Source organism: Cydia amplana, chromosome 9, assembly GCF_948474715.1.
Source record: "Cydia amplana chromosome 9, ilCydAmpl1.1, whole genome shotgun sequence".
Classification (NCBI taxonomy): domain Eukaryota; kingdom Metazoa; phylum Arthropoda; class Insecta; order Lepidoptera; family Tortricidae; genus Cydia; species Cydia amplana.
In genome coordinates this window covers 12,121,762-12,146,368 of record NC_086077.1, presented here as the reverse complement: position 1 = coordinate 12,146,368, position 24,607 = coordinate 12,121,762, and the positions used below count along the sequence as shown (strand labels likewise).

The window sequence follows — 24,607 nt, the reverse complement described above, 5'->3', positions numbered from 1 at the left end:
TTCTACGATATTATTATTTATACGTCACCTTTGTAAAATAATTTTCTTAGGAATCTACGCATAATGTAGCCTAGGTACATCAAGTAAGTCTAAATGTAATGTATCAATAATACCACTCGATTTTATGTAAGGGGGACAAAATTGTAACTCAAAGGAGCGACCTAAAGGCCCGTCTCCATATCGCGCGGCAAACCATCGAACATTGGTCCGCGCGGCAGCCGCGCGCAATACCGGATACCGGGCGTATCGAGTTGGCTCGCGCGGCAGCCCGGTATCCATTGCGCACGGCTGCCGCGTGAGCCAATGTTCGATGGTTTGCCGCGTGATATGGAGACGGGGCTTAAGAGTTCGCAGGGTAGCTTAGGCGGGGCGGATTGCCGTGGCTTTACGCGATAGAGGGGCGTCCGTCCAACATTTTATCGCTCTCCTCCGCGCTGCTCAAGCTGAAAATAAAATAAACATTTTATACCACCATAAACATCAGCGTTTGCGAGCTTAGCTAAGCAGCTATTCAGGGCCGGTTTTCAAAACAATTTAATGTTATAAAATTATAATCGAAGAGAGAAAATACGCAGCGTGCGTCATAAATCGTACAGTTCGACGGATGTGTATTGCAGTGATTCAGTTGTGGTTATGAATAAGAAAGGATATTTTCATCACACTTGTTCATAAAGGATATCATTTCACGCTGACGTAGAGGGATTATGTATAATAACCGACCTTAAAATCTGACCACGCTACGCCAAGTGCTACGTATGCTATCTTACTGACAAGCAAGGTATGCTTTCTTACTGACAAGTTTATGAAAAGTTAGCGTGGTCAGAGTCTAGGCTAGTGTTATGAAAAATCACATTTACATAAGTATGATGTTACACAGTTTCCACGCTCAACTAATACCCCAGGTACTGTGGGAAGTGACTAAATGGATTTTTGTTTGCACATAGCAGTGTTTTGGTTTATTTCATACGATAATGGATGAAGTGCGAACCACTTGAACTTTAACACTTCGCACCTGCCGTGTCTGACAATAGACGTAATGTACCTTTGTTGCGGGCTTCAGTAAACAACGCTGAAGCGCGTGACGCCTGCAATTAGTAGGTATCCATTCACGTGTTATAACAAAACATTGTAATATACTATTTCAGTGACGTGCCAATGTGAGCAATTCAATGATTACTTTTGTTTTTGTAATATTTGTGTAGGAGTACGCAACACACAATCATAGTAGGTAGGTAGTCTTGTAAACTATATACCTAAGTATGTTGAAGTCGCTTGTCACCAGCCTTCCTAAATTACCAGTTATCAACCACGAAAAGCCGTGCTAGAGGGACAGTTATTGATAAACTAAGATGTTACCTACTTAGAAGGATACAATCCTTCACAAGTGTCCGCAAAGGTCTGTGTTGTCCTTAAGGTTTACCATCTCGTGGGGCGTAATGGGCTTACACAATGGGTCGGTGGAGACAACTCGGTCGGCCATCGGTGGTTCAAAGCGGTCAACTACAATCCTTCACAAGTGTCCGCAAAGGTCTGTGTTGTCCTTAAGGTTTACCATCTCGTGGGGCGTAATGGGCTTACACAATGGGTCGGTGGAGACAACTCGGTCGGCCATCGGTGGTTCAGAGCGGTCAACTAGTGACTCACCAGTCCTTGTTGTCCATGAGGTTGCGCATTTCGTCGTCGGGCGCAGGCGGCGCGTCGCGCACGGGCGCGTACTGCTCGGCGACTAGCGGGTCCGTGGACGGGTTCAGAGCGGTCAGTCCGGCTGCACCGCTTGATGGCATCTCCTTGCCGCCGCCCCATCTTGCTGACCAGGCCCAGCCACCGACACCTGTAGTTATAAGTTATTAATAAGATATAGGTATTCATGAGTATTGTTACCGCACCAGTGGCATTGACAGTATCAGGGCCACCTTTTGTGATACCTTACAATTGTAACGTTGAACGACAAATGAGGATTCTACCGTACATAGTAAATGAAAGTAGCTAGTCGACGAGGAAACGATAATGGAGGGCGGAATCGGCGCGCAATCTTTCGGGTTAAGGTCATGAATGCATTAACGCTACCGTTTAACCTTTGGCGCTGCTTTGTTTACTATTGTAAATACACGTACCTTTAGTTAGTTAGCCTTTATCGTTGGCCGGGCGATATTAAACTTTGTGTCAGTGTAGTAAAGTCTTTGACGTATGAAAACTTATTTTACACATAAATATTGAATTTATTATTTGGTTATTTAGGGTTTATCCATGGTATAATAATATACTCCGCCTGGTACTCTCTTCCGACCGCGTGACTGACACAAGCCTACGTCACCATGCGACAGCGCTATATGATAATATGCAATAGCGCTATATAAAGTGGCAATGTTATTGTGACGTAGGCTTGTGTCACTCTGGGAAGAGAAGACCATGTTTTATTAGACTATGGGTTTATCGCTACTTCAAATAGAAGTAAATCCACATGGAGTTTTAATATAGGTACCCATCGCTTCTAACAAACATACAATGCCGAATGAATTACTTAGCAGATTATTCTATAGGTACAAGAAACGTTAAATTATCTGCTTAACATTTAGCTTGGTTACAATATCGTATATACCTATGCGTTGACTTTACTTAATTATATAAACGCGTATAAAAAAAAAGGATAAAAAGTGTAAATCGGTCGCCCGTCTGGGCCTCAATGGCTTAATTGAATTGGATCGGCACGGCACGAGTCTTGTACCAAGCCGAGCATGATATGGGTTTGAACACACACAGCGTAACACTTTAAAACAGCAACATTTCTATAAAACATGTTTATTTACGCAGCGTACGAGGTTCAGAGGAGACCAAGCCACTCCTCGTTACACTCCAAACAGCGGCCGGCCTCAGTTATGTTAAAGCCATCCCACACTATCTTCTTTTGAGCGTCGGCGTCTCGTCAGCGCATGGAAAATGACGTCCCTGCGCAGTTACGCCCACGTTGCACCGAGCAGCAGCCATAGTGCAAGGCCTGAGTGGACGCTCGAGTTGGGCGTGCACCGGGGCGGGGCGTGCGGCGTGCATGTTAAACAAATGCAAACGTATAGGAGCGGCCTTAGTGCACGCTGCTCAAATCCCTTGGGAGCTCGACGCCACGCCGCACGCCCCGCCAAACGCTCCGCTTCGAGCGTCCACTCAGGCCTTACACAGAGTTGACTAGACGCCGACGCTCGGGAGCTAGTGTGGGGTGGCCCCTACAGACTCAAAATGAGAAAGTAAACTTACCGGCAAAGAGTAGGCCGAGGCACAGGATAACGCCGCCCGCGATGAGGGTACCGACGCCGCTGTCGACGTCCGGCGTCGCCGACGCCGGCGTGTTGGAGTACTGCACGCCGCCCGCTATCACCAGCGCCAGTCCTGTGAAGAAACATATATGTCGTTTAGCATTTACTTATTATAATTATCTATGTTGACATTCTAGACTAGACTATGCCTTAGGGTGTACGCAAATGTCGTATTTAAAGCATTGTTGAGTCAGACCAAGCTAGCATTTTGATAGCACAGACGGTGCAAGTATTATTTTAAACGATAAAATTCTGTGAAATTATGACGTTTACTTAACACTTGCACCGTTTGGGCTATTAAAACCGCTGCCAACTTACCTCGGTCTGACTCTAGCAACGGGAATACTAAATTATGAAATCACAATCCTATGATCGCGGATAGCACTTGAAAATACAAAGAAGGAACCACGGAAGTGCCTTTACATTACCATTATATTGTGCGGTTTAAGAATGGCCAGTTAACTGTTTCTTTGTCTTCTTCAATGGTAGGTAGTAGGTACACATAACACAATAAGTTAAACACATGTTTAAGATTTCCTATCGAGTAATATACCTAGCCTAGGGAATAAGTTTTCTAAATTGTCTACCTGCCTGTTCTCAGTTTGCTTGGTTATAATTTAAACTAATGTATAAATTACCAAAAGATTATCAATATCATATCGTTTCATATTTTTGTTAGATTTGTGGAATATTGCGTGTACTTACGTGTATTGTACCGATTGGAATATCTCATCAAGAATTGTTCATGAGTCATAGATACTCGTAAGCTAGACGGGACTTCAGACAGCTTTTACGAGACTTGTGTGTCAACGTAACACGTGTATTGTACACACGGAATATAAATCTTAAGTAAATTGACAGTCGCACGATCAACACAATAAGGCCCGCGATTCATAAAGCTTACTACTTCGCTAATACTCATGCGGACTTGTGTATATCGGTCTTCTGATACCGCATTGTTGTACAGAGAAGGCGTTAATGACGCGGTAGAATGAGCCGTTGTTGTGGCAAAGTGTGAAGAGGGCTCAATGAGGTCCTAGAGTTATCCGAACAAACGTGCAGAATGTGTAGAGTTCTTAGTGAGAAAATCTTATACCACATTAGGTAACATTTTAACTCGGTTTGTTCGCGAAGGGTACTACGATACGTTTAGTAGGTATTATACTCAACAGTAGGTACGATACGTTTTTCTAATATAGGAAGGGAACACTTTACTGCCTTGTTTACGAGACTCGTCACGCCGATTGCGCTAGTTGGGTGGTCCTCAGCCGTTAATTCGGTCCCAAAATATCACATTGTTATCGGCTTGCGATACTGGCGTGCCTCTATCTGTACCAATATATATAGGTACAGTTTATTTCGTGGTAAATAAATAGCTCCCATGAACTTATGGAAACACTTATTGACAGATTCTTAGGGGAAGAAGCACACAGAATAGCAGCTTTTACTTTTCTGTTCCTAAAATAGCGTACTACTACTGCGAACTAGGTGAGACGTGGTAATGATCATCAATATCTTCATTCTATGATCATGCCAATTTCTTTATCGTTTGGCGTCTGTAGGACTGACATTGATTTCTATAGGTACTATTTAAATAGTGTTTCCTATTCTGCTAATGGTCTACCTACTGAATAGACCGGGGGCTACCAACATATGAAAATGTACTGTATACGTGACATAAGTTCAGTAGTATGTATAGAATCTACCCAACAATATTATGCGTTCTTGGCATCGGAATGAAAACTCATTAATTCGCACATTTGAACCTAACGATGTTTGCCTCAGTGGCTAATTCAGACCGCTAATTATTTTTGTACTGAAACAAAATGAACGCAACCAAACATTTTACTTTTCAGGTCAGCGGATAAAGGTATGAGAAAATTTTCACATTTCTCTTTGTAGTTTTAGAATTAGGTACTTACAGCAGACGATACCATATTATTACGAGTTTACGATAAGAAATTGTTTCTGAAGGTATGAGTATTTTATGACTCAACAACATATTAATAGCCCTTTTAACTTTATACTCAAATAATAACAATAACACCGAGCGTGAAAAAGAGACTCGTGACCAGTACATTCGAGCAGGTTTTCTCAAATTTGGCACTTGACAAATTGATCCCAATTTAAAACCGGTTTTTTTTCCTCCTTGCACGATGAACAAGAATCCAACATATAGGTAAATGAAACGAATGACCTAGCTCCTAAACGAGTAGATATACCTAGCGAATAAAAAAATACTACGAAAATACTAAAATACGTCAATTCTAAACCAAGTCTAGAGCGAGACGTGTATTAGGTATAGAATTACCGGAAACACTAATCAAATTATTGTAAGTATTGTGACAAAAGAAACTTAAAATTGATAGGTACGTCAATTTTTCACACTTTATCCTTAACTATTTAAAGTCGATAACAAGGAAAACTGCTGTTATAAAATTATGTAACTGGTAACCATAATGTTTAGGGAAATCGTTGAAGTAGGTATGTAGGTACGTGTCATTACTCATTAGATACAGGCACCAATATACGCGTGATGTACTTAGTTACAGTTACAGTTAACGGATGACTAAACGCTATTCTATGTTAATTGCTTCAAAATTGTGTAATGAAACTGGGCCAGTAACTTCGTACTTCGTAGTCATTTCGTTCTATGTCTGAGCGTTGCACGTTGCACTGCCGAGTGCTGAGGGCCTACCGCGAACGTTCGACGTGTTGCCTCTCTGTTGCACTTGTCATTCTTGTCAATTCGTACGTTAGTGTGACAGGGAGGCAACATGTCGAACGTAGCTCGCGGTAGGCCCTCTGATGACTGCGGTCTATATTCAGAAACGTATAACATTTGTTTTCTTAGCTTTAACTAACTCAAGTCAATGTGTCTACTCGTATAGTTCTTTGTTTGATCGTTTAACAGGAACAGTCGTGGCCACAAGTGTTCACATACTGCCATTGCCATCAATACACCCCACACGTTTAACTAACTTTGATAGATCTCTCATTGTAGAAGGTTAACGAATAGTCACAGTTACTCGAAGGGCGATTCGCAACAACTAACGCTCTTAAAATATATTATGATTATGTACATTCTTTATTTAATACGCCTAGACTAGAATGTCATGTTTAGATATCTGTGGCTGTCTTGTTAGAGTTGTTAGTTTCCAAGTTCCATGCATGCTATACATATAGTGAATGTAATACAAACAAAAAAGTAGTAGTAATCGAACTACGGAATAGAAACGCAGATTCGAAAATGTCAGTAATGCATAACGATTTATATGAACTTTCAATATCAGAGATATACATCCTCCTTGGAAATTGATGTTATGCGTCAAAGACTTGAATAACGTCAATAAATTATGCTAAATTACATAGATCATTAATGATATTGATTGCGCTACATTTGGTGGCTGAGAAGATAATGTAGTAGTTAAGTTGTCAAATCGGAACTATACTTATCTAATGGAAGTGAAATTAAAGTCGACAAATAGATAATAAAGCTTGACTGTACTCCAGCGTGTGAAGTACCTAGGTACCTAATGGGCTGTTTCCAAATAAGGTTCCAGCCAAGTTGCAGCAACCTTTTATCTGTCGGTGGGAACAAAGTATAATGTGCTTTAAATATGGCATCTTGTGGTCAGTTGCGAAAACCAGAAATACGACTCCTTGCGGCTCCAATTTCCAAATCATTTTGTCTCGGCTATGAGCACGTATATAACTTGAGCTCCTGATTCGTGAAATCTATGCGTTATCGGAGATCACCCTTGAACTGGTCTTAGGTGAGCAGGTTGTGAATAATTGTTTGGGAAGCCAGGCTAGTTTTCTTGTAGTCTAGATTAATTTTAGCTCAAGTGTCAACGATAACGAACCAATTCACCTTGACGGACAACGTAGGCTATCCATTTTTCCTTCGACGCGTAAAATATGCATCGGTTTGGTATGCAGCCTCAAATGACATCATCGCATTGGACACGAATCAAACGAATAGCAAGCAATTTTTTACGCCCTAGGACGGAAAGAAACGATAAACGAACGGCTCGAAAAATTGTGACAAAAATGGAGTTAAGTTCAACATTGACCCACTTACAACAACGGTGCATGTATTGTTAATGTAAATCGATTTAAGACCGTTCGTTCTTGGTATAGGCGAGGGCTAAAAAAGTAACTTTTGATGAGGGTTAAAATAAACGACATTCTGGACTATTTTGCATGAAGTTAAACTATTTAGTGATTACGAAATACATATTATGTACATATCTAGGCAAAATTAACTCAGAATGGTTAAGCCAAGCCGACACCGGACTCTCATTATTAATGATCAATAGTATCATGATTAGATTTTGCTGCTCCACTTGCGTAACATATAACCAACCATAATATTAAAGCAAAAAAATCAAGTTACCTAATATGTGTTACAAATTCGAGGACAGCAAAAGATGGTTAATTTTCGACTTAATACCATGAAGGTTAAACAATAATAATCTTTCCGCGACCGTAAGTACATCGTTTCATCATTGGTGTTTCACAGTGCAAAATAAATGAAATATAATTGACACTCTTTTAAATATCACAAGTAAGATTTATCTTTAGTGTATATGGACGCGACTGTACAGGTACACGTTTCGAACAATTAAAACGGCCGTGTTGGTACATTCTTGTCCGCAGATCTATCTCGGTTAGTAACGTGCACAAAAACTGGGCGTCTGACTCATCAACGAGTCGTTCAACCTATCTACTCGGACAAACTGGAATATCAAGAAAGCAAGCGTATGTGTACTTACATCGTCTAGTAGATATGAATTATAAATATGTATCATTACATAACTTATGTAATGACTTACATACTGCAATAGGTATACCGTATACGTATACCCACCTCGAACTTAATGAATGGTATTTAATTTAGGTATTTATTAAAAGCGTATGGCAAGTAACATCTCGTGATTGATCTACGACTAGACTATTTAGAGTTATCATTAAATGAAGATCCCCATTATTGCAGTAATTAAAGAGATCTTCAAGCTAATTTATATGTTATATGTAATTGAGTTTGATATATAGCCCAATGCATTGCCGTTCGACATAAATTCTTGACCGCGCCTGAACCCTACTAGATTGCATTTAATTAATTGTGAAAGATATGGAATAGATGAAAATAAGATCTTAAGGTTGACGACCCGGAGTCAAACATTACATTGTTTTCATTCATGAACCATCACAACATATAAAGTACATCAACATAACATGGGAAAAATTGTTTATTACTAACTAGGACAACTAGGTCATTCGCGGGACGTACTCCTATAGAACCCGAGCGATAACGTCATGATAATATTTATGAATGAGACCGGTTGTAGTGTAATTAAGATAATTGGCTGTAATTTTCCCATTTCCCGTTTTATTGTGAGCTCTTTGCATAGGTGTGACGTCATTTTATATGTAGGGTGTTATGGACGGGAGAGCATTACTATGTGCAATATTATGATGTGAAGCTATAATGATTCAACTAAGTGCGATATTGTCATAGTTATATATAACAAATAAATTATGTGATCGAGTAACTCAAGAATGATGAATTAAAAACTATCTATTCCCATTATCACTAGTTAGAAAATATGGTATAAATTATAAACTGACGCCCAATTTTACATAAAGGCCGGATACAAGTCTGTTCAAAAATGTCTTTGGCATGGGATAATACATACAGCGTTTTCGTGGAGAAATAGAATCATAATGTTTCCAAACTATGTACTTACAACGGATAATAAACCCCAATTAGCCAATTAATCTAAAGATTGTTTACACACAAGCCCAATACGGACAATGTGGTAGTAGCTAAAACAAGATAGTGCGTTGCGGCCGTTGCGGTGCAACGACGTGTTGGTCAACAAAGCACTCGGCTGATCCATGAATAAACACGCATTACTCATACTCATTGCAGCCAGAGTATTGCCAATACTTCACGAGCGCGCGCATGTCCAGAACTCGACTTCTGGTTGACCCAAAGTAACATGACGAGTACCGTGACCGTGACCACCAATTCGAACTTTCTTTCTCCTCTACGTCTCTACTAATGTAATAAGAGATAGAGATAAAGTATCAGGGGGGCAATCGTTTATCTCCTCTCCCTCTTGTTATACTTATTGCAGTGACAATACATTTATACGCATTTGGACACCTTATCAAAGAACGCGGTACATCCCACTAGATCCCCTTGTTCGGCAAGCTATTGTAATGACACTCGGCAAGACAAGCCCGGCGCGGAGAGACGAAGTGCGCCTTATTTTAGACTGCTCTGCTCCCAGCCATTGTGAGTTGCCTTCAATGCAAAGTGCAGTAATGAATACATTTAAAGTTCGCAGTTCAATGCCCTCGGGCCCTCGGCACTCTCGAAAGTCTGACTGAAATATCGAGTGATTTAAGTAGTTTTGCTTTGATAGTTCAGGTATTTTTCAGCAAATGGTGTAGTTTCTAGTTCTACAGGGAAATGTCAAAGCTGGCACGAAGACTTCCTCTGAACGATTGAAGATCAGCAATAGGTGTCTACCTAGCATACATAATACATACAACAGACATGTGACTGACTAATATACGCATACGCTGTCTATATGAAACAACACCACGCGCGTAGGAGCTCATATGTGAAAGTTAATAAGACTTTTGGATGAAAAAAGAACCGAAAATAATTAAACATTCAAATTAACTATGCAGTACAGACATGGTGTGAATCCCCTTAAAATGATCAACTTACCCCGGTAAAAGTTAGAACGAATGGATAACGGGGAGGAAGTGGTTATCACCGACTTCTACATAGGCAGCACTGTCGCAGGCTTTGTATTATTAACAAAGACAAGTCCTCTGAGAGTTGAAGCGCCGTCGGCCCTGGAGTATTGCGAAAATAGGGCAGTGCAGCGGAAACGCCGGGTTAAGGCAGTGGGCAGAACGCATTAGTGATTCATTAGGCCGCTTTCACTGCGGCTGGAACAATAACCACCCACACAAAAGACACTAGACTATTGAGGACGCGCTGTTGCTTCGTAGTGTCGCTGCGGAAGGATGGCCATATTTTTCTATACACTAAATAGGAACTACGATCGTCATCGACACCAATACAGCCTCTCTTTGGCATTGCAGCATAAAACTTAGCCCTCTCTAGTCAAAGAGGCCAGTCCTTTGAAAACTGAAGCGTCGTCAACCTTTGAGTATTGCGAAAATAGGGCAGTGCAACGGAAACGCCAGGTTAAAGCCAGTGGGTAGACTGCATTAGTTATTTATTCATTAGGCAGTTTCACTGCTACCGGAACAAGTGGGACAATAACCACCCAGTCCACCCACATAAAAGCATAGCATAGCCCACTCATAGATAATCTACAAGAACTGTAGTAGACGGATGGCAGGTATTTTTTTCAGCTGAACATCATTGTTCAAAGTTTTTTGCCCAGTCCACTGAGGATGGACCAGAAGAAAGTCATAAAACGTGGAACAACTGCTAATCACACAGTTTTGAGGCCGACTGCCTTGAGACATTTATCGTATCGTATCGTATTTAAATATGCTGATATATGATTTACAAATAACCGCTAAACACCACAATTAGGTAATTTGGTAATGGCATTCATGTGGTTACGTGGATTAAATTAATTTTGTATTCGCTAATAATTATTTATGAATTTTATGAACTAACCCTGGTTAATCTTCAAGGTTACTTAAATTTACTCTCAAATCAACTAATTTTGTTGAAACAGCCGTAAATTTGCATCTGCATATATCAAACTTGCGCTTCAAATTAATATTATTGTCGTATCTATCGGATATCGAAGCATATGAAACGGCGGTCAATATTGCAGAAAGAACGAGTCGGCCCACACAACACAACGACGAAACCGGTGTGGCATAATTTGTCGGTCCCTATTTCAAATTACGCAGTTACATGGCGATATGCACGCGGGTATCAATTAGTGTAGGTAATCAACGGCTTATAGTGCTGTCTTGTAACCGAAGTTAACCAATGTAACATGAGAATCTCAGCTTACGAGGTCACGTACGCTTTGCGGGTTTACGTTTTTTTTTGCTTTCAACCCTCGACTTGTACTGGGGGATTAGAAGCCTTGTACAACAAAAATCATGTCTTGTTTTGACTACTATGAGAAATCATAAGTACTTAGTTATTGTGTGGGCGTTGGGTTTAGGTGGCAGTAGCGTTCACAATTGCAACAGAAATGGCTAAATAAATAAAATCGATACCTACTAATCTTAATGCCTAAAGTGCCTCGACAGTTTCGACACGCCACGGTACAATATTTTTTGATATCCGCTTAAGGGTAACATTCAATTTCTGACCGCAGCTGCACTACTGACACTGAACGCGTCGCTGTTACTGTCAATTTCCATAGTAAAATGAACAGTAGTGCAGCTGCGGTTGGAAATGGACTGTCACCTTAAAAGTGCAATAAAATATTAAAGAAAGAGTGAACAAATTAAATGCACGAGATATTGTAAAGGCTTTTGTATGCTTTCTTTACTATGGCTCATGAAGAGCACTTTCGACAACCGATGTATTTTTTAATCCATGGGTCTTTAAACATCTCACGTACTAGCATTATATATTTTTCTCTTAAGGGCGTCTTGTAAAGCTGTTTTCCGGACGTGCTTCCGTCAAGTTCCAATCCTTCGTCGGCCGTGACGTAGTCAAAGGACATTGGATTGCGAGTCGTGTCCGAGTCAGAGGAAATAAGAAGTGATCGGTGGTACGGAAGCGTTGGCGGTGGTGGGGTGGCGGAGTTTGACGACCTTCGCTCGCCTTCGCCATTACTTGACACATTAATCTATTAGAACTGGCACTTGGAAGTGGAGTAGTACCTATTTCTGAACTTTGTTTATTAACCTTTTGGCCGCCGGACCTAGTCCGCAAAGACGCTCACTCACACGCCAGAGCAAATTTTAAGTAAACAACTAATAAAAAGTTTAGGGATTGCAAATAGTGATATCGATATTTACAATTTATGGTAAAAATCTTCTCAATTTGGCTTTGTTCTTATCCAACTTTAATTTATTTCGAAAATGCCAAAAATTTACATATTTTTTACACACGACAATCTTAAAAATAAAGGTCTTTATCATTAAAAACAACCACTAAACAATATCGATTCATGACGTAATATCACCGCACTAGGCTGTACAAGAAGTCGTTTATACAAGACAACGGCGCGCATGGACTGTCCGCAGTGCAGACCGACAAGGACTGTTTCCGCGCGGATTAAGTAATAATAGTCTCTAGGTCAACGGCGTAAGCGCTTGTCGGTACGTAAACTTTTTAAGCGTAACGTTAGAGCCGCGCATCGTGTGTCGATAATATAAATGTAAGTACCGGAACTGCATTGGGGAAAATTGCACGTGGGTTAATTGAATTGTCAATGAGTGAAGAACAATAATATTGGAAAAGGGTGGGGATCGGAAATGTTCGGGAATGCATGTTTCACATTCGACATGTTCCTTAGATGAGCTTCTCAGTTCCCGTATTACATCCTCCCTACCATGACAATTTTTCGTCAATTTCAAATATATAATTTCTAATTTCATTCTCATAGTTAGGCGACACTGACTTTATAGTCCTAGGGTCCGCCTGTACCATTCTTGTGCAAAGCGGTCACTGCAGGGTATCACTCCCCACTACACTATCATCTTAAAATGAATCTTTTGTTCTGCAAATAAACCACAAGGACAGATTTACTTGTCTGACTCTACTATCAACAGCTGAAGAAGCTCCCTGAACTTCAGCTATAGTTAATGCCTGTCTCTCTCGTCTCGTTTTATGTATTCTAGTTACTAGTTAGTAGTTACCACCAATTGGCATTTAACAAGTGTTCAAATGCCTAAATAAAACCAGATTTGCGATTTGATATTTATTTTGAATATTCTCATATCGAGTTAACATTCCCATCCCTAGCTGTCTTGTATACAAGACAACGGCGACGAGGAACAAGAAAAACGTTGAAATCTGGAGCAATTTTTTTGAGAGCCTTATTATAAAAGAATGGATTTCTATAGCTGCAATAAATGCATTTATTTTTAAACAAGGACCTAAAACGTTAACATGAGTGTAAAAAAAATTATAATTGATATTTTTTCCACATTTACCGAGCGGTTGAATTTTTGTCTTGTATACATGCCAACGGCGGTCAAAGGGTTAAACTTATTTTTAACCGACTTGAAACAGGAGTAGATTTTTCAATTCGTCAGAATCATTTTATACATGTATGTAAATTGTAAGTATCTAATCGAGGACCGTCATGTTGTGCCATAATGATTCATCAAGCTAAAAGCTTTGAATACTATCAACAGCGTTATCTCATGACTCATACAAGCATAGAGCATGTAAAAATGCATTGAACCGAACTTTATCCTACAAAACAGACCGACCCCGCCAGACGTTTCTCCTGGACATTTGCCAGCCGCCGCAGACTGCCCTTAGGTTATATTAATCCCAACGTTTAAGTCTAAACCGACATGAGAATAGAATTATAATTTCAATACGTGAACATAATAGGTACGTACCTACACAAAAAATGGGGACTTACATCAATTTGTGTGCCCCAAACGTTTGTTTTTATGGTCGCTATCACGGACCGCGGATCAAGCCTCCAACACTCGCGTTTCCTCTCCCCGGGCCGAATTGGTAGAGCTTGCGGGCCGGGTAATTTAAGAAAAAGCGGCCAAGTGCGAGTCGGACTCGCTCATGAAGGGTTCCGTATTTAGGCGATTTATGACGTATTAAAAAAAAACCACTTACTAGATCTCGTTCAAACCAATTTTCGGTGGAAGTTTACATGGTAATGTACATCATATATTTTTTTTTAGTTTTATCATTCTGTTATTTTAGAAGTTACAGGGGGGGGGACACATTTTACCACTTTGGAAGTGTCTCTCGCGCAAACTATTCAGTTTAGAAAAAAATGATATTAGAAACCTCAATATCATTTTTAAAGACCTATCCATAGATACCCCACACGTATGGGTCTGATGAAAAAAAATTTTTTGAGTTTCAGTTCTAAGTATGGGGAACCCCAAAAATTTATTGTTTTTTTTTTCTATTTTTGTGTGAAAATCTTAATGCGGTTCACAGAATACATCTACTTACCAAGTTTCAACAGTATAGTTCTTATAGTTTCGGAGAAAAGTGACTGTGACATACGGCGGACAGACAGACAGACATGACGAATCTATAAGGGTTCCGTTTTTTGCCATTTGGCATTTGGCCCTAATAAAACGTAAAGAAAAAGAACTACTTAATCTATAAGGCCCTTCTTTCACGAGACTATTCAAAAGCTACGCGACTGAGATGCAAACCATGATCGCCTACTGGTATGCTACTCGTTTCCGCACACGGTGCTACGCAAATGAGACTATTTTGTATCATTTCGGAACATTCCGAACAACATTCGTACGATGATGTCTAGTGACTCCAGCGATGAAGACAATCTTCTTCTCTATTCTCAATTCTTTATTCGTCCAATTATTGTGTATACATTTAATTGAAATAAAAATATAATTCCTGACCTGTCAAATAGATTTTTTTTTCAAATCTCAAGCCACGCCTTTTCTGTCACATCTTTTCTTACATAATCAGGCAGCTTATAATTATATAAACATGGATACTTTTCCACCTCTTGAACGAAATTTATATTAAAAGCTTGTTCCGCCGCCATCTTGAGTATACAACGCGTATACGACTCGAGTCGCGTGCGACCAGCAAGACAGTAGCGTGCGACTGATATCAAACGCGTCGTTGACGCGTCTCGTCGTGTGCGAAACGTAGGAAATAAATATGGCGGGTACTCACAAGCGACGCGTAGGATACGCGTACGAAACACAAATCGCTTGAGAGTAGCCTCGTGAGAGAAGGGCCTTAATCAAGAACAATTTTCCACAAAAGAATATACAATCAGCAAAAAATACAATAACCTATTATAAACTTGACTCTAAACTTAGTACGCTCAACATAAAATACCCGCATGTGTCTGTACATATTTTCCTTCTAAGGTTTCATCAGTCTGTGGCCTGTGATCACGCAGCCGCCGATGACTCACCGTCACCGAGGCGAGCCTGCGCGAGCGCCGACATCGACTCCATTTACGACCAGCACAACAAGCATTGTATGCGATACGCACAATCGAAGCTTATCTCTGCTACCGAACTCCCAGTAGCCATTTATGTGTTGCCCAATGCCCGGCCCAGCTTATCCTGATCGGATCTTTACGTCTTCGGCACGATTTTTAACCTAAACAGCTTGACGGTTTAACTTTAACATACCAAATTCGTCACAATTTGTGCATATGTACCCACTACCCACCTAAATATATTAGGCGGTTGACTGTTTTTGACTATAGATAGGAATGTTGGTCCTTGTGATCACAATTTTTGGTTGGTGAGATTTGCACTTAATCTGATAGCAAATAAGTGCTGTGAATGAATGCAATTAAAGCTAGTAAATTACTGTTCGCTTACAAAACTAGCCTTTAGACTATAAATAGTTCACTATAAATAAAACAGGTAGACTAGGTGGTTTCAACTAGGTATTACGTGCATCGTTGCTTCAACCATATCTGGACCTACTAACGCCCTAAGGGCATGCAAGCTTGAATGGGTCGTTAATTCTTTATAAGGCAATAGAGACTATAATAGCCGGAAGATAAACTGCGCAATACATCGAACCTAAATCGTAATTGCACATATACGATTGAAGATAGACGTGCCTTCCTACTTAGAATTTGGTGCAGATGGTCCTCCTTACGTTCTTGGTTCATGTTGCATTAAAAAGCGTCGTCACAGATAACCAAAATAAGTGTGACCTCCGATCAGGCATAGTTGTTATGGATCTTCAGATCAAGCTTTACTAAGGATGAGTTCATAGCCGAGATGAAATGTTTTGTGATTAGGTGGTTCAGAGATAAATGAAACATAGCGGAACAAATTATGCAACGAGAAAATGGATTCGTCATTTTGAAGTAGAAACATTTGTAAGCTTCAACGTGATGTACGAGCTGACATTTCAAGTTAGTACGTAATTAATAGCGGAAGCAATTTCACCACAAATCTCACAAATGAATAGTCTAATTAGCATAATGATAATGACTTTAGGAACTTGTTGTCGCCAGTACCTGTGCTACGGTAAATTATCAAGGCATAACACGTCGCTTCAAGGAGACATAAAATAAGCAAGCCTTTGACGCAAAATGAGTATCATCAGTACTTTGATTGCGTGAGGCCGAAGTAAACAATCGTTGGTAAGGCACAAAAATAACTCTAATGCTGAATCGAATACCTATTGAAAGCATGCAGTACTTTATATTATCATGCCGCGATCAGAAAGGGATTAGAAATAACAGATTTCCATACACTTACGTCAAAATCAATATGGATTGACAGCTATCTCAATCCCTTTCTAATCGCGATTCAGTAATACTTCCCAACTAAGATTCTAGTGCCATCCACATCACATCAGATCAAAGGCCACGGACAAAAAAGAACAACCTGAAGCTTCCTTTTATCAAATAAAAGTATAGTCAGCATCGAATATACAGTGACGGCAAAATATATAAAGTGACACGTCCTTATTTCTAGGGTAACAACAACAACAACCACAGCTATTCCTTGACCAAAGGACTACCTCCTCTGTTACTGACCGACCTCTATTACTAAAGGTAAACTCAAACCAGTCCTAAATCTGTGTAAATCCTGCAGCATTCTAGTAATGCAGCAGGACTGCTAGTGCATCACAATGACAGAAGTTACGAACTCACTCTACTGATTACTTTGACCGTGTTCTCAAGCAACGCAACCAACGACATTTATGCTTTATGTCCGGAAATAGTCCGTCATTCACAACGACACGACACGGGCACTCGGGAGGATATAGGATAGGATAGGATATAGGCTTTTATACATAATACATAGTATTACGTATAAAAGCTGTTGTATGTACTACGTCGTGACTCCACACAATTTAACGCCATCGCGTTGTCACACGACTGTCGAGATTAAATTATAGCCGCCGGCGATATGCGGTATCGAATTACCATCCGTGGAGAAAATTATACTTATTATAATGAGTTTATTACGTGACCAATATCCTGTGTTGTAACTTTGACGCTATTTTATTTATTATCATAGGATAACTATCACAGGAACATTCCTTACGATAATTTGATATGATTCAAGGTATACCTAATCTAATTATTGCACCTTGAGACATTAATGGGTAAGTACATATTTAAGAGCAGAGGGCTTACCGCTAACAACAAATAACGAAATTTAATTATTTGCCTCTATTGCATGAATAAAGAAGAGCAATAGATAGAGAGGCAAATAATGAAATTTCGATTTTCGTTTTTCCCGGTAGACCTACCTCAGGATTCATATTCAGAATTCTAGAATAGGATAGTTAATAAAAACGTATTTATTACCCTTCAAGAAGGAAGTAAGGAGCTTGTTTCTTGGTTAGGTACTTATTCGAAGGTAATAAACTACTTTTATTAGTATTTTGCAGCACTCCATTGTTGTGTAACACCAATTATGTTTTTACCAGAAAGTTCTGGTAAAAAAACTGGTATAAAAAGTTGAATGAATTCCTTTCACAGAGTGTACACTCTACCTCAGTTACACAACATGAGATTCAAGTATTCAACCGTTGTGACCTTTCATCTGTTGGATAACGTCCCACCAGCTTAATACTATTAAGTTATTACCTACAATCAAATTTAACTGATTAGGGGAACATTTTAGTTTGTTTGTGTCATTGTGCAAAAAAATAAGATAAGATACAATGATGGTCCAAATATGACAGTAGTAACATCAACAAACTTTCTAGAAATTCCCAGACTATGCAGAAAATGTTGCTGCACTTTACCCATTTGCGCTTACACCTACTTTTGGGAAGACACCATTTTTCTAATGCTGTCAGGTAGAGTTACAGTAGAAAATCGAATCAAATGCCCAAGTTTGATTCGACTTGCCGAGTTTAGACCCAGGTGTACCCAAGCAGGTACAATGGGCGCCAGCGCCGGCCCAAGTACTCGATCAGGGTAGAGCGAGATTACGTTTTGGCGCTTCATGCTCAGTATTAGGTTCCATAGTTACCCGTCCGTTTTTTCAAGATGTTTGTTTTCACAGTATTTGCCATTTTGGCGCCCCCCTACCACTTGGCGCCTAGAGGGGCCGCTCCACTCGCTCTACCCTAGATCCCGTCCTGATGGGCACTAATGGGTTGTGTTAGGGTTCCATATAATCCATATGTTCTTCCCAGCAAGGCAATATGTACATCCCTATAAAAATCTATGATTTCTTATGCAAACTAAGTACCGATCTGTAATAGACAACAAGTTTTAAGTTTACCCAACAGTCCTGTATTATTGCAGTAATATTGCCCATATTGCAGTAATACCATTTTTCTCAAACATGCAATGAAATGTAGTCGCTCCGGGCGTTATATCAGGCTTCGAAGTATCACGTTTAGGGCGGAGCAACTCCAGAGAACTGTAAAGGAATTTCATACGAAATTGAAGGCCTAGGCCGGGAAGTAATTTTTTTTTAATTCTAATGTAAACATGAGGTTTGTGTCCATGAACAGGCTAAACAGCCGAATTATATATTTTTTTAAATATTTTTAGTGAATGAATGGTTATTGGACCAAAATATCCGTGTTAACGCCTGTTATACACGAACGTACTGATATGAGAAAGTACTATGTAACGGGTTGGAATAAGTATGTAAGGGATGCACATAGGCAGGCAAGGCTTGGGTTTCATGAGTGGATGCGGTTTGGAAAACCTTCTAATGGACCAATATACGCGCATATGCGTGAGACCCGGAAGGTGTTTAAAGCGAAGCTCAAATGGTGCCAAAATAATCAACAGCAAATTAAAATGGACATACTTGCATCGCATCATTCGGGTAAAAACTTTAAACAATTCTGGAAGGAAACAAATCGTATGAACCCCAGGCCGAGTGTTCCTGTGAGCGTCGAAGGTCTGTGCTCACCCGTTGAAATTGCTAATCTATTTAAGGACAATTTTAAAGTGACATCGCCATTAGGTAGGTCTGTGAATCGGCCCAAGGCTGAGCCCGTCATGTCAACTGTGCGTTTTACTGAGAACGATGTACAGGTGGCGATTAAAAGTATGAAGAGGGGTAAGTCGCCGGGTCATGACGGGCTCAGCATTGAGCACTTGCAAAATGCTGGCACTCATCTGCCAAGAGTACTCACAATACTATTTAACTTATGTATTAATCATTCTTATCTATCATCAGACCTGATGAGGACAATTGTGGTACCAGTCATTAAAAATAAAACAGGTGATGTGTCAGACGTGAAAAATTATAGACCAATATCATTGGCAACCGTTGTGGCAAAAGTGCTGGACAGATTGTTTGACAGACACTTAGCTAAACATATTAAACTGAATGACGCACAGTTTGGGTTTAGGCCCGGACTTTCCACAGAGTCGGCTATTATGTGTCTGAAAAGCACTGTCCAGTACTATACTAGCAGGGATACACCAGTGAACGCCTGCTTCTTAGACTTATCGAAGGCCTTCGATCTGGTCTCGTATGATATACTTTGGCAAAAGCTGACCAATGAGACCAGTGTCCCCGAGGACCTGATTGAGATTCTGAAGTTTTGGTACGGGAACCAGGTTAACTCGGTCAGGTGGGCGGGCGTTCACTCGGATGAATACCGTCTAGAATGTGGAGTAAGGCAGGGCGGTCTGTCCTCTCCTAGGTTGTTTAACCTATATGTGAACCAGCTTATGGATGAGCTCAACAATGCCTATGTGGGATGCTCAGTGGATGGTAAATCCATAAATAACATCAGTTATGCTGATGATATGGTGTTGTTGAGCCCATCCATGAGTGCACTTCAAGAGTTGCTGGATATCTGTGAGAGGTACTCGGTGAGGCATGGGCTAAGGTACAATGGGAAAAAGAGTGAGGTACTTGTTTTCAAAGCAGGAAGAAAATTCTACAAAACAGTACCTCCTGTGACCCTGGGCGGGGAACCACTCAGGGTCACTAAAACGTTCAAATACCTTGGTCACTGGGTCACCGAGGACCTAAAAGATGACCTCGACATAGAGAGGGAGCGTAGAGCGTTGGCCGTCCGCGGAAATATGCTGGCGCGCAGGTTTGCCAGGTGTAACAAAGACGTGAAAAAGACGCTTTTTAAAGCTTTTTGCCAATCATTTTACACCTGCAGCCTGTGGGCCAGCTTTACTCAGCGAGCGTACAACGCTCTACGAATACAATATAACAACGTTTTCAGGATGCTGATGGGGCTGCCACGTCACTGTAGTGCGTCTGGAATGCGCGGAGGCGCACACGGATGACTTTTTTGCAATCATACGCAACAGATCGGCGTCACTTATGCAGAGACTGTGTGGCAGTACCAATAGCATCCTGAAAACGTTGGCAGGTAAGGTAGATGCACCACTGCTCATGCACTGGAATGGGCTGCATGTGGCAGCCACAGATGCTGAGAAGTGGTGCATTTAGGTTGCCTAGTTATATAGTTATATTTATTGTCTGTACTTACTTGTAGATTTATTATTGGATTTATTATTATTATTTTGTATTTTAATTATCACTAACCTTAATTAATTTTAAGATTTGTTTGTTTGTTTGTTGTTGTACTAACAATTATGGATCGTATGGATTTGAAATAAATAATTGAATTGAATTGAAATTGAATTAAGAATACGAATCTGTATTATTCAATGTGTTGATGAATAAATTTAAAATCTTGTCTATACGTAAGTCACCAGAGACCATAGACAATATTTAAAATCCTCTGCATTTATTTTATTTATTGAAATTGAAATTCTTATTATCAGGTTGTGTATAATGGCCCTAAAGCTGGCCACACACACTAGGTTTTGCGTGTCGGTTTTGCTTGTGCAAGCAAAACCAACAGGCACGACCGAGTTCCATAGGGCACACACACGTAACGACAAACCTGCACAAACTCTCAAATCAAACCATCATGGCACCGGTAGCGGTCGTTGACGTCGATGCAATAGCGCTATTAGGTTTATATTTCGTCAGCCATACACGCATACAAACCATGAATCCACTCCACACTTAAAAAATAATAAAACTGGCCAAGTGCGAGTGGGACTCGCGCACGAAGGGTACCGTACCATTATCTATAAAAACGGAAAAAAAATCATGGGAGCCCCACTCCGACTCGCACTTGGCCGGTTTTTTAGTATTTGTTGTACTAGAGGCAACAGTAATAGATCATCTGTGAACATTTCAACAGTCTAACTAGCATAGTTCATGAGATACAGCCTAGTGACAGACGGACGGACGGACAGTGGAGTCTTAGTAATAGGGTCCCGTTTTACCCTTTGGTTACGGAACCCTAAAAATCTACTAAAAATCCTCTACAATTGCATTTCGTTTGCGAGACGACATTGTTGCACAGTGACTTGCGACCTATCCCCTCGGCAATCACTGGATAACTGAAGCCTGCCAGCCACACACGTTCAGTTATGCCTGCGCAAGCGAAGTGCGCAAGCACAACCGACAGGCAAAAAATATAAATTTTGATATTTTCAATTTTGCTTGCGCAGGCAAGGAGTCATGTCATACACACGTTCAGTTATGCCTGCACAAGTAAACTGTGCAGGCATAACCATCGGTTATAACCTAGTGTGTGTGGCCGGCTTAATAGGGTCTATTCGAACACTACACACGCGAAATACGGACGACTTCCGTAAAAAAAAGTATTTATGGCAGGATTGGAAGAAAAATTAAAAAACTTTAGTCGTGTAGCTATTTGTGGTTGATATTTATAATTTGTTTTTTTGAGTGGTGATTTTTTTTATTTCATTGCATATGTTTGAGAAAAGCACTATACATGCCTAGCCGTGAAAAGGTCTTGCCGGCTTCGTATCACTATACGGCCTCCCTACGGTCGGCCGTCTATACCTACTCACCCGGCAAGCCCTTCTTTCCCGGCGTCTGCAGTAATGTACTATTATGAACAAAATGAATAAAACAAATAAAGTAGTAAAAGTAGTAGAGACTCTGGTAGAGAAGGCTTATGGCATTAAGTCCGCCTTATATGATGTTTTTTCTTTTGTGCAATAAAGATGAAATATAGTTTAGTTGACAAGATTTAAGGTAATCTTAATAAATCTATTGTTTTCCAATATTTCAAAAAAGACGATAAACAACTACTGAATCACAATTCTTTTCATGTTCGAAGTAGACTTTAGTTTTTGGAAAACAAGATTCTTATGAAAGTAACTGATACCTCCCCATTTATTCAAATGCTTTTACTTTAGCAGGGCTGGTTACAAAACCAACCTTCGAACTATTATATAAAACAGTAAGCAAGAGCACTCATGACTCACCAATAATGAAAAGCGTGCTCCCCAGCAAACACAGTCCAAGGCGCACACAAACTGCCCTGTTCAGGCTACTTGTCACCCGCCGCGAGAAGTAACTGATGGGGCAGTTCCAACGCTGGTCGTTCGGCTGCTGCTCGTACGTCACCGTCGTCGGCTGGTACACCGCACTCGTCGGCATGGTATCCAATAAGACTTCAACTCTTCACAATGAAAACAATCCCCGATCACACTGCAGAATCACCTCACGCTGTTTTAACACCAAATTCGGAATTCGCCGCAGCAGCTTCAAACGTACACATGAAAATAAAATACAAATAAAAGTGAAAACAAGACGCTGGTTTGTATTTTCTTTTATGCTTATAAGATAATTAATTAATCGAGCGCGGACCGACGCGCATAACGCGTTCGTAAATTTGACAGAAGTGAAGTGATTTGACTGAGTTGAGTGAATGTAATGGATCGAATGATTGGAAATAGTAGTGATGTAATGTAGTGAGCGAATGGAATTTTATGTACGCACCATAAGGCTGGCCACAGACGTACGGTTTCCTGATCAAGGAATTCCTTGGAGGATATAATCAAACGGAGACGCCATGTCTGTAATTTTCTGTACAAAACAGTCTGCCGATTTTTGCGGGGGAGGGGAACGTCAAATGTATGCGTAACGTAAAAATAGCCATGTCAGATAAACGTCAGTCCATACATTGTGTATGACCGTTGGCCGCCTATTTTCGACAGAGGGGAAAGCCCGTTAATGGCTACTCCGTTTAGTTGTATCCTCCAAGAGGAATTCGAAAGGAATACAATTTCGGAAACCTGAATACACCTAGTCATAGTGTAGTGTAGCGAGCTGGGCAAATCGACCGATTTGATCAGGAAAATAATTGGCGCTAATCTCACCTAGCGTCCACAATTTAATCACCAATTTGCATTCCATAGATACTAACTTCGAAAATTTGCATTTTTGTGTCCGTCCGCACCGCACCTGCTGATTTGATCGGGGAATCAATATGGCGTTTACGTCCGCACGGCCTGATTCGATCGGACAATTTCATCAGATTGGCGAAAAATTGTCTCGTCTGGACTCCACTTAAAAAATAACTTTGTCTCTACTTCTTGGTTTTTATTTAAAGCCCCTCCACACTCGTGCGCGAATCGCGCCGCAATTCACGCACATAGTCTGGAGGGGGCTTAAAGTGTCATTCTATGGAACATGCTGTGTAAACAAGTCACTAATCAATCAACATTCAGAGATAATATTTTCAATATGGCGGTTAAGTTCCATAGAATGACACTTTAGTTAAGATTTAGATCATCAAGTTTCTGCCGTATTACATACAAAACAAAGTCTATTTTGAAATAATTTTGTACGATTGATGTAATAAGTAGAAATTCAAATACTCAACGTCTCTTCAATAGGATTTTGTAAATTAGTAAATAAACCCATTATTGTGCAAAAATACTTTAATTATATGCTTTTAAATACTATAATAATAAATCATTTCATATCAGTTTCAAATTAAACACTATATTTTCTTAAGCAACTAAAAGGCACTGATCCTTGTCACCTCTAAATATTTACAAATACGCGATTTGAATATGATAGTATATTTGTATAAATAGTCGAATAATCATTGTGTTGATATAATTGACATAATTCTTGCTGTCGGCATTTGAAGATAAGGGCGTATTTACATTAGTGTAAGGCCTGAGTGGACGCTCGAGTTGGGCGTGCAGCGGGGCGGGGCGTGCGGCGTGCATATTAAACAAATGCAAGCGTTTAGGAGCGGCCTTAGTGCACGCTGCTCCAATTATCCCGATGCCACGCTGAACGCCCCGCCGAACGCTCCGCTTCGAGCGTCCACTCAGGCCTTACACTTAGGTCGATTGTCG

The 24,607-nt window shown here is 40.3% G+C and overlaps 1 protein-coding gene across 1 annotated transcript; it reads right to left on the bottom strand.

The window, feature by feature from the left end:
- Positions 1-341: 341 nt before the first annotated feature.
- Positions 342-23,153, bottom strand: LOC134651148 (uncharacterized). The gene is made up of 4 exons (XM_063506181.1): positions 22,718-23,153; positions 3,250-3,381; positions 1,645-1,831; positions 342-443 (listed from the first exon to the last, which is right to left on the bottom strand). Exons 1-4 carry the CDS (start codon positions 22,890-22,892, stop codon positions 386-388), a joined length of 552 nt encoding a protein of 183 aa, XP_063362251.1. The 5' UTR covers positions 22,893-23,153; the 3' UTR covers positions 342-385.
- Between the last annotated feature and the right edge of the window lie 1,454 nt (positions 23,154-24,607).

Coding starts and splice junctions, on each gene's coding strand:
- LOC134651148 (XM_063506181.1), bottom strand. CDS start 22,892: ATGCCGACGAGTGCGGTGTACCAGCCGACGACGGTGACGTACGAGCAG. Junction 1,832..3,249: donor CCTCGGCCTACTCTTTGCCG/GTAAGTTTACTT, acceptor TTATAACTACAG/GTGTCGGTGGCTGGGCCTGG. Junction 444..1,644: donor CTCATGGACAACAAGGACTG/GTGAGTCACTAG, acceptor TTTTATTTTCAG/CTTGAGCAGCGCGGAGGAGA.